The sequence below is a fragment of the Lampetra planeri genome, chromosome 77 (genome assembly GCF_965212315.1).
Source record: "Lampetra planeri chromosome 77, kcLamPlan1.2.h2, whole genome shotgun sequence".
Taxonomy (NCBI): Eukaryota; Metazoa; Chordata; class Hyperoartia; order Petromyzontiformes; family Petromyzontidae; genus Lampetra; species Lampetra planeri.
Genome location: NC_136182.1, coordinates 2,090,142 through 2,101,825, shown reverse-complemented (window position 1 = coordinate 2,101,825; position 11,684 = coordinate 2,090,142). Strand labels below are relative to the sequence as shown.

The window sequence follows — 11,684 nt, the reverse complement described above, 5'->3', positions numbered from 1 at the left end:
CAATCACCACAAATGCAACTCAATTTGTAGACTCCAGGATACTGTAAGTCAGGAACGACATCCTTCACAGATGGAATCAGATCACGGATTTTATGCACTGTACTGAATCGGACTTGGATCTTATGTTTGTTTAGAATTTTGGAGATCTTTTTGGTCACGCCTGCTATGTATGGTAACGTGATAGTTTTGGTCGGAGTTTCATGTGGCTGTTTCTGTGTGGTGGGAGAAACAGCTTGGCGGATAGTGCGGTCAGAGTATCTGTTCATCCTGAGGGCCCGATGTACATGTCTTAATTCACCGGCCAGGTGGTGTTGGTCAGAAATGCCATGGGCTCTGTGGTATAGAGTTTTGATGAGAGAGTTTATTTACTTGATACAGCTGTCGTGGCTGTGACGGTTCCACCTGAAGACGGAAGCTTGTGTTGCCTCCGAAACGTCGAGATTTTTATTTTATTTTACTTTATTAATTTTAATGTTTTACCTACGTGACTTTACCGAAAAAACCTACGAATATGAATCCTTGCAGTCACGAAAGCTTCAAATCTACGATTAGTACTACTTGTGAAATGCGTAGGATCCCTGCAGTCACGAAAGCTTTAAATAGAAATTTAGTCTATAGTAGTATAGTGTATTGTGGCGTATAGTGTAGTGTATAGTAGTGTGGTGTGTAGTGTATAGTAACGTGGTGTGTATTGTAGTGTATAGTGTAGTGTATGTATGCTGAACTGCTTTTGCACCATACGTAGACAACCGCGCTAATCGGAGGTTCCAGGTGGAAGGAAAACTAACTAAACACAACAAGAAGCTGCAATTCCAAAGACATTAGTTTGTCAATCCAGATGATTTAAAAGTGCATAGCTCCAGTGACTTCCTAATTTCCCGGACTGTGCTTTATAACCCCTATAATTTTATATTGTTATTTATGATAACGCGTTTTTTCTCCCATAACGTGGTCTTATTCAGGAACGCTACACCTACTGCCGTTATAGGATAACAGGACTGTACGCTGATGTGTAGGCATGTGTGTGTGTATCTGTGTGTAGTGGTTAGCACACTGCGCTATGAACCCGGCGACACAACTTCAAACACAAGTGACGATTATCTGAACCGGTCATGAGCTTCCCCTAGGTCGACTCAGACTCAAATTAGTACCTGGTGCGGTGTCTAAACATTGCCACGAGGGAGACAAAGGCAGCCGTGCGTGGTGCTGGCCACGGACCCTCTCGTGTGCCGTGCAGACCTTCATAGGTGCTCGCTAACAGCACTTGCCCCAACACTCTGTTCAGACTATACGGGGGATCTTTATTTTGTTTTGGATCTCAGACATCTCAGTCAGGCAAGCAATGGCAACCCATGTAGTGTATAGTAGTGTACTATATAGTTGTGTATAGTAGTGTGGTATATAGTAGTGTATAATAATATAGTGTAAATTAGTCTAGTATATGGTAGTGTATGGTATACTAGTGTAGTATATAGTAGTGTGGTGTATAGTGTCGTGTATAGTAGTGTACAGTGTGGTATAGTAGCGTATAATGGCGTAGTGTATAGTAATGTAGTGTATAGTAGTGTAGTGTATAGTAATGTATTGTAAACTAGTGTAGTATATAGTGGTATATAGTAGTGTAGTACATAGTGTGGTGTATTGTGTCGTGTATAGTAGTGTATAGTGTGGTGTATAGTCGTGTATAATGGCGTAGTGTAAATAATGAAGTGTATAGTAATGTAGTGTTTAGTCGTGTCTAGTAGAACCCCTCTTAATGACCATCCTTATTAACGACTAAGCACTTACCGACGGGCCTCCATAAATCACAATGTGTAGTGTATAGTAGTGTATAGCGTAGTGTAGTGCATCCTTACAGCCCAATGCGTTCACTTACCGACCATTCCCCTGTTAATGGCGGGCTGTCGCAGGTTACCGCAAATATGAATAAATGCATTGATCAACCAGGTTCTTTAATAGTATGTGTTTATAATGTTATTACTAATTTTAGGGTATTCATATCCAATGTTTAAATACTATAAAGTACGTTTTTGGGTGAAAAAGTGTTAACTTTCGATGCTAGCGGAATGAATCAAGCCGTTGACGGGCATTTGCATATCCTCGCTTAACAACCAAATCACTAAATGACCGGTTTCATGGAACCAATTACAGTCGTTAAGAGGGGGGATTCTGCTGTATCGTATAGGGGTCGTAAAGCACAGGTCCGCGATAATGCGCGAGATGATGCGTAACACAGGGCTAATACAAACTAAACTCTTCTTATTGTTACCAGGTAAGGTCCACTACTGAGCAGTGCAGCTCTTTATCAGAAGCGAAGTGGCCATCGCCAAGGATAGCTCAACCAAGTGGGCTTATCATAATCTTCATAATCAACATCACGAGGAAATGTATCACGGACAAAATAGTCTGAACATGTGATGATGTTGATTCTAAATGTGGAGCGGAAAAACCGGAGGACCAGGAGTAAAAAAACCTCGCGACCACGAGGAGAGAGAGATGCACACTCCAAAGAAATAGCAGGCATCAGGGTCAGGATCGAACCCACAACCTCCTGTATGCCAGGTGAGGTAACTAACATTTCCTAGAATTAAGGGTTTTCTGGTGGGTAGCATCAGCTAGAAGCATCCAGCAGCATCCCAATGACTTGTTGTGAGATGATGATAATAATGAGGATGCTAAACCGAGGCAACAGCCGTTACGACCACCGCTTATCCCTACTCGCTGGCAGCATCGTTCCATTTCCACTCAATCGCTTTATATATATTAGATTTGCACCCATGTTGAAATAAATAATATATAATTATAGGGGGTAAAGCACAGTTCGCGTTAACGCACGAGATGATGCATAAAAGCAGGCCCTGAACAAAGACCGAACGTGAGTGTGTGTGGGTGGCATCTACTAGAAGTAATGAAGCTGCATCCCGATACCTTGGGTGATGACACTACGCCGAGGCAACAGCAGTTACAAACCCACCGCTTATTTCTACTGGCACGCAACGTAGTTACGTTCCGCTCGATCAGGTTACGATGACTAATAAATAACATGTAATAAAGCACAGTCAGCGATAACATGTGAGATGATGCGTAACAAAGGCTAAATAACGACTGAGGGGCCCGTGTGTGCGGGTAGCATGAACTAGAGTTATCCAGCTGCATCCCGATGCCTCATATTATGATGATGCTACACCGAGGCAACAGCCGTTACAAACCCACCGCTTATATCCTACTGGCGCGCGACGCAGTTCCGTTCAGCTCGATCGCGTTACACATATATATATCCAATTCGCGTTGCGAACACACAAGCGTTAAAGGAGAATGAACCATACGTGGCTGTGTAGCGAATGAGTCAGTGAGTGTGTGTTGCGCCTGTGTGTGTGCGGCGTATGCACCAGTGTGTGTTGGGTGTGTGTGTGCCATGAGTGTGTAGCTCGAATCTTCAGCAGGCTGTACAGTGGCCTAGAAAAATAATACAAAAACACGAGAAAACATTAAAACGCGGAATTTCATTCACATTTCATCAACATACATAGTGTATGTAAATTATGTTGAGTCTATGGGTAGTGTTGAGTCTATGGGCAGTGTTGAGTCTATGGGGGGTGTTGAGTCTATGGGTAGTGTTGAGTCTATGGGCAGTGTTGAGTCTATGGGGCAGTGTTGAGTCTATGGCAGTGTTGAGTCTATGGTGCAGTGTTGAGTTTATGGTGTAGTGCTGAGTCTATGGGACAGTGTTGAGTCAATGGGCAGTTTGAGTCTATGGTGCAGTGTTGAGTCTATGGGCTTTAAGAGAGGAGTGGAAGAAGGTAAATGACCAGGAGGAAATTAAACATCTCAATAAAGATGCAGAACGACCGGATTTCAGAGGTCAGTCTAAATTTTTAAATCGAATTCAAAACGAAGGTCGCAGCAACCCCGGGAAAACACAATAAGGATTTATACTGCGAGAGTAATCCGATGAGCTATAAAGCGCTTTGTTTCCCGGATGTGTGGTATGGCAGCATGGGGTAAGAACGTTACAACAGCAACCACGATAGGAGTGTAAAGTACAAGAAACGTTAAACAAATCACCCAAACACAAATTGAACTAAACCATCACAGCCATCCTTACGAAGCCAGATCCCGACTGAGGTATATCTATTTTCAGAAGCGTACATGGCTCATCTAAGCAATGGTAGCCACCCAACAAGAAACGACACTACTATACGCACAAAGTTTCCCATCATCATCTTTCGAGCTGCGACGTTCATTCTAAATGTGGAACGGGATAAAACAATCCACGCGACCATCTTCACGGGGAGAGAGAGACAGAGGGGCGCAAACTCCAAATGTACAGCAGCAGGCATCGTCAGAGTCCGGGATCGAACCCCTCGACCTCCTGCATACTCGGCGAGGGAGTATATACACACTACACTAAACATACTATACACTACCCACTACACTATACACACACTACACTACACTCAATAGTACACTATACACCACACTATATACTATACACAGACTACACACTACACACATTATACCATAGACACACTATACACTACACTATACACTACACTACTATACACTACACTATACACACCTGCTACGTTACACTATTGCACATTACTATACACCCACTACACTAAACACAACGCTACTATACACCCCTAGTGCACCATGGCACCCAAGCAGATACTCCTCATGTGATCTAGACGGTTTTTCCGTCAATGATCTAAAAACATATTATTTGGTTCTTTCGGTAAAGTTACGTAGATAGAAAAAAAATAATAATAAAATGATTAAAATATATATATATAAACCACGATGTTTCGATCGCAACACAAGCGACCGCTTGAAACATTGAAACATCTTAGTTTTCTTAGTTTTTATTTTATTAATTGTAATTTTTTTTCACTTTATTATAATTTTTCTTCTATCTCCGTGACTTTACCGAAAGAAACAAAGAATACTGCCCATAGACTTAACACTGCACCATAGACTCACTCAACACTGCACCATAGACTCACTCAACACTGCACCATAGACTCACTAAACACTGCAGTCACGAAAGTTTTAAGTCAAGATCTAAAAATATTACCATTGGCCTCGGCTTTCAGCAAACTCCAAATGCATCTACCTTGGTTGAGGCCATTCTCTCGTTTCGCTCTCCCCGTCTGCCCTCATCCGTTATGCCCAGAAGTTCCTGCTTTGCCTCCACTGCTGCTGCTGCTTTGCTGCTGATGCCTGTGAAAGACGACGGGGTCAGTTATTGAACGGTTAACAAAGGACAATAATGCAAGTGGTAAGTAGGAACATTTGATATTGCGCACTCTGGTGAGTCAAGTCCATCACGAATGCGCATTGACCACACGTTGAATTTTATTCTTTGGGTGTTTCGGTAAATTAATAAAAATAAACAAAAAACCATGACGTTTCGATCGCAACACAAGCGACCGTCTTCAGGTGGAATTATTAATTTTGAACCTATCTACGTGACTTTACCAAAACACCCATAGAATGTTCATTCCTGCAATCACGAAAGCTTAAAGTCAAGGTTTGTTTTTAGTCTATTGTGGAACTGGCTCAAACTCAGGGATGGGTCCCGAATATTAGCTGGAGGTGCGTCTCCAGGTCTTTGACCCGCTGATCCAGAAACTGAGGTGGCCGTATCATGCGCGAAATTTACACGCGAGGTGTATAGCAGCAGGACGCCGTGAGCCCCCGATCGTAGTCGGACTCGACTTGGGTCTGTTGAAGCTGGATAGACACTGATCAGTGAGATCGGACGGAGCAGATTGATGGCGACTCTTGAAGACGAGTGGGCATAATTTTTTCACAATCCTGGAATTAATAGATAGCCAGTGCAGCTCATCACGTATCAAACTCGTGATCGGATTACATTTCTGTTTCGTAACTATCAGACGAGCTACAAGCATTTAACACCGACTGGAGTGGGCGCAGGTTAACAGTGCTGGTACAGCCGAAGATGCCGTCCACGCGGCTGATGATGAACGCGTGGATGAGCTTCCTCGTAGTCTCCACAGTTAGAGCATGATGGACTGTGCAGCAGTCGTCGAATAATAATAATTAAAATCTACAATGCCCATTCCCCCTGGTAAACCATTTTTTTTTCCCCCACGATCCGAACAGCAAAGTTTTTGAAAGTGAGGAAGCAGGGAGGTTATCTTTTTTTTCTGGCGGAATGTTACTTGTAGATTTTGGCAGACGTACAAAAGAGTGCAGGGTGCAATTCCACCACGTCCTGCTCTCCCGCGACGCGCGGCTACTTAGTGGTAGTTGCGTTATGGGAAATAATAGTAATAATTTATATATATATCTAGGATTTAAGCTTTCGTGACTGCAGGAACTACTATACTCATTGGTTTGTTCGGTAAAATCACGTATGTAGAAATAAAATATGAAAATTAAAATAGATCACGACGTTTCGAATGAAACACAAGCGCTCGTCCTCAGGTGAAAATGGCGTAAATCACACAGGGAGGGAACACACAGAGGGACATCACACACAGAGTACACAAAGAACGAAAAAACCATGCAGTTTGCCGTTCTCTGTGTGCTCTGTGTGTGATGTCCCTCTGTGTGTTCCCTCGCTGTGTGGTTCATGCCATTTTCACCTGAGGATGAGCACCTGTGTTGTGTTCGTAAAGTCGTGATCTATTTAAATTTTCTAATTTTATTTCTACATACGTGACTTTACCGAAAGAACCAATGAGTATCATTTATATATATATCGTGTCACTCATGCAACTGCATCCCGCGACGCCGTAACATCAAATTAGCCGGTCCCTTTTGTGACCCTCTGCGTTGTTTTCCTCGGTTCCCCTACATGATCTTCCTCTGTGTCAACTGTGACACGACTCTCGCTCCCAACAAAGGCCACAGTGCACCAAAAGAGGACTTTCTGAGCGGTTGTCGAGGATCCAAAATGGCATCGATTTATTCGTCCGGCTCACAGTACTCAAGTACGCCAATCGACCTGTAATGCCAACGTGCTGGCACGATGATATCCTCTCTTCAAAATCCTTGTCCGGTGGTCAACTGACTCTGGAATTGAGTCACGTGCCTGCCTATTCTGAGAGGTTGATGAAGGGTCATGGACTAACGTAACACCCAAATGATCCTAAGCCAACCTTGATCCGGTAACGCTCGCGACATTTAACGACGACTGATTATATTGTAGTGCGAATATATATGCACCATTTATTAGGAACACAACCACACTGGTTACACTTTCAAACAGATAACAAGACTTACTTAGCAAAAGAAAAAAGATGAATAAATGAATTACGCGCGAGAGAAAAAAAAATGCACCGTAACGAGAAGACATTTTTCAGCAAAAGAGAAAATAAATAGAAATAAAATAAATCTGTTCGGTCGCCATACCCCCAGACACTCATCCCAATATTCTGGCGGATTTATGAGAGGGAGTGGTGGAGTGGCCAAAAAGTTACCAGCCAGTTGGACTATAACATATAAATGCAGATTATCCAGCGTATGCCTGGACAGATTTGAATAATCAAATACATATTTTAATCTTTTATTTTATTTTCTTTACCTACGTGACTTTACCGAAAGAACCAAGAGCATGTATCCTTGCAGTCACGAAAACTTCAAATCGAGAAAGATTTTAATAAGTGCATTAATTTGTCAGGATGTGTAGCCGGAGGGAGTAATCGAGACTTTGGGGGCCTGCACGTGTGAACGAGATGGTACGTAATAAAATATAATCAACAGGGGGCGTATAGCACAGTCCCGTGACATTAGGAAGCCACTGGAGCTATGCACTTAAAAATAAAAACTGGACAGGAAACTAATTTATTTAGAATAGCTGCTCGTTGTGGTGTTTAGTTTGTTGTTCTTCTCGCCGCACCTCCACATTAGCACGGTTGGCTATGTACGGTGTGAAAGAAGTTCAACATAAACACATTACACTATCCACTACAATACACACTACACTATACACACTACACAGCACACTACACAACACACTACACTCTACACTATACACACTACACTGCACACTACACTACACACTACACAATACATACAATACACTATACATTACAATATAAATACACTACACACTACACTATACACACATGCTACACACTACACGAAACACTTCACTACACACGACACTACAATACACTACACTACTAAACACTACTATACACCGCAATACTATACACTACAATAGTACATTCTATACTACACTGAACTATACACTATACTACTATACACTACACGACCATACACTACACTACTACACACTACACTACTAAACAATACACTACAATACTATACACTACGCTACTATACTATACAATAATACAAACTACACTCCTATAGACTACACTATACACTCCTATACACTACACTAATATACACTACTATACACAACACTATAGATGACACTAATTTACACTACACTGCTATACATTACACTATACACTACACGTGTATACACTATACACACACCATTACCATTTGATCTGCTTCTTGAGCTGAGCCGTTCGGTGTTTGTCCAGGGCGTATAGATCCACGATCCGCATCCTCTCCTCAATCTCCTGGCACGGCACGGCATGCAGCAGAGCGAGAGCTTGATGTGACCTCATCAGAAGGCACGTCACTTCAGGCAGTGTGTGGCTTATTCCCCTTTAAAGATAACTATTGTAGAACTCTCTGTTATCCACGCTAATGATGGTGAGGGACGGCCGGAGATAATTCAACATCGTGAATAATCCAACAAATAAAACAATTTCCCGCGGATCTCTGTGCCAAAAAAGAAAGATGCCAATCACTCACCTACTCACTCACTCACCCACTCACTCACTCACCCACTCAATGACACACTCACTCACACACCCACCCACTCACCCACCCAACTCACCGACCCACTCACTCACTCTCCCGCTCACTGACTCACTCACTCACTCACCCACTCACCCAACCAACTATCCACCCACTTACACACCCACTAACTCACCCACCCACACACTCACCCACCCACTCACTAACACTCACTTCCCGTGTGAGCTCTGCGTGCTGGTAAATGTGCGAGGGGTCACTGCTGGAGCTGCCCATGTCGCTGACGCTCGCCAGTAGGGAGGGGGCAGAAGGCGGCGAGCGCCGTTGCTGGTAGCGTGACGTGGTGGGCGCGTCGCTCTCGTACGCCGGGTTGTACTTCACTGCATCCTCCGGCGACGTCGAAAGGCTGCCGCTGCATTCACCCGAGCTGCTGACAAGCACGCCAAAGAAAGAGAGAGAAACTGCAACCTTAGCCTCAACACTGCACCATAAACTCACTCATAACTGCACCATAGACTGAACGCTGACCCATAGACTCGACACTGCCCATATACTTAGCACCGCACCATTGATTCAACACTGCACCAGAGAATGAACACTGCCCATAGAAACTCAACACTGCCCTATAGACTCAACGTTGCACCATATTCTCAACACTGTCCCATAGACTCAACACTGGACCAGAGACTCAAAACTGCAAAATAGAATCACTCAACTCTGCACCATAGACTCAACACTGCACCATAGACTCAACATTGCACAATAGACACACACATAGACACACATAGAAACAACGCCTCTGTGTCGAGGCCTTAAATAGATAGGGGGGGTGGGGCAGAGAGAGGGGTGGGGATAGAAAAATTAGCATGTCAATGAGAGAGTTGTGTGGAAATCTTCCCCATCGCGGCCGGAGGAGAGAAAATGTTTATAGGTAAAAAATTTCTCCTTCAGCCGCTACGGGGAGAATTTCCCCACAACTCTCTCATTGACATGCTAATTTCTCTATCCCCCCCCTCTTTCTCTGCCCCCCCTTTCTCTATTTAAGGCCTCGACACAGAGGCGTTGTTTCTCTGTGTGTCTATGTGTGTGTCTCTCTGTGTGTATCTCTGTGTGTCGCTCTCTCTATCTGCTTATGTGTCTGTCTATGTGTCTCCGTGTCTGTGTTTTGTCTCTCTCTCAAATTTAGTAATCTTTGGAAGAACGTAATCAACCAGGTAGGTTGTTGACTGTTATGTTAGCCGACTCTCTGTGTTGTATTGCATTATATTTCGAAGTTTACTAGGTTTGTTTTCTCTTTCATTTCTACGTCATGATGATTGCTTGTGTTGCAATCGAAACGTCGTATGCTCTTATTTAATTAATTTTTTTCTACGTGACTTTACCGAAGGAACCAAAGAGTAATTCCTGCAGTCACGAAAGCTCCAAATCAAGTTTCATAGGTACTACTCGCGATCAGAACTTGCACTCTCATAGAGGCTACGTGGGTGGTGGGATCTTTGTCTTTGTGAGCTGCTCTTACGATGACGAGCGGCCACCTCCTCCACCTCTCTCCTCCCTCTTGTCTCTCCGTGAGCCCCTGAGTGCACGCGCCACCACGAACACGATGGCCGAGCAGACGAGAAGGAAGCCGGCGACGGACGCGAGGGAGATGCCCACCACCAGCGGCTCGGAAACGAACTCCTGGCAGCGTTCGCCACGGTACCACCAGTTCTCTCCTACGCGGCACCTGCGCAACTCCGGAGGGTGGGTGGAGGAAAAGGTAGGTCATGGTGGTGGGGTGGGGTGGACAGGGGGGTCAGAGACAAGCGTGCAGAAGTGTGTAGTAGTGTATAGTGTAGTGCACAGTATTGCGTTGTATAAAGTAGTGTATAGTTGCGTAGTATATGGTGGAGTGTATAGCAGTGTAGTGTATAGTGTAGTGTGTGATGTGTATAGTGTTGAGTATAGCAGTGAAGTGTAGTGTGTGTTGTGTATTGTGCTGTGTATAGCAGTGTAGAGTATAGTGTAGTGTGTGTTGTGTATTGTGCTGTGTATAGCAGTAGAGTGCATAGTGTAGTGTGTGCTGTGTATAGCATTGTGTATATCAGTGTAGTGTACAGTGTAGTGTGTGCTGTGTATAGTGTTGTGTATAACAGTTTAGTGTATAGTGTAGCCTGTGTTGTTGTATAGCGTTGTGCATGGCAGTGTAGTGTATAGTGTAGTGCGTGTGTTGTTGTATAGCGTTGTGCATGGTAGTGTAGTGTATAGTGTAGCGCGTGTGTTGTTGTATAGCGTTTTCTTGTACAGCGGCGTAGCATACAACTCGCTCGGGTAGTTCAAACTACCGTCACGGTTTTCCCGGCCTCACCTGCAGATGGCGCCCTGCCCGTCGACGACGTCACACTTGCCGTCGTGCAGGCAGTAGGAGGGGTCGAGGTCGCAGAGGCTCTGGCAGGGCAGGCCGCCCACGCTGGCGTAGCCCGGGCGGCAGACGCACTCGGCCTCGCCCGACCAGCGGTTGGGCAGGCAGTCCGAGAAGTCGTTGCACGCCTGGAACTTGCACGGGTCCGCCTCGTCGCCTGTTTGTTGTTGTTTGTTTGTTTTTGTTTGTGTTGCGGCACGGTGTGGGAGTGTGGGTTGGGGGTGTGTGGGTGGGTGGGGTAGTTGGGGGTGGGAGTGGGGTGGGTGTGGGGGTGTGGGTCGGTAGGTGGAGGTGGGGGTGGGGTGGATAGGTGGGGTTGGGAGTGGAGTGGGAAGGTGGAGGTGGGGTGGATAGGTGGGGTTGGGAGTGGGGTGGGTGGGTGGTGGTGGGGTGGTTGGGGGTGGGAGTGGGGTGGGGGGGGTGGGGGTGGGTGGTGGGGTGTGGGTGGGTAGGTGGGTAGGTCGGGGTGGGAGTG

The 11,684-nt window shown here is 45.0% G+C and overlaps 1 protein-coding gene and 1 long non-coding RNA gene across 2 annotated transcripts in view; both read right to left on the bottom strand.

The window, feature by feature from the left end:
• Nucleotides 1-1,284: 1,284 nt before the first annotated feature.
• On the bottom strand, nt 1,285-11,104 carry LOC144738101 (uncharacterized). Its single transcript, XR_013589129.1, has 5 exons — nt 10,328-11,104; nt 9,025-9,235; nt 8,485-8,567; nt 5,117-5,223; nt 1,285-3,456 (listed from the first exon to the last, which is right to left on the bottom strand). It is a non-coding gene; the product is annotated as an uncharacterized LOC144738101 (long non-coding RNA).
• A 47-nt stretch (nt 11,105-11,151) lies between these two features.
• Nucleotides 11,152-11,684, bottom strand: part of LOC144738080 (uncharacterized) — a 37,377-nt gene continuing 36,844 nt past the window's right edge. Inside the window, exon 13 of the mRNA XM_078620990.1 lies at nt 11,152-11,366. Within this exon, the coding sequence (XP_078477116.1) occupies nt 11,152-11,366 (215 nt within the window). The remainder of the gene's footprint in view (nt 11,367-11,684) is intronic.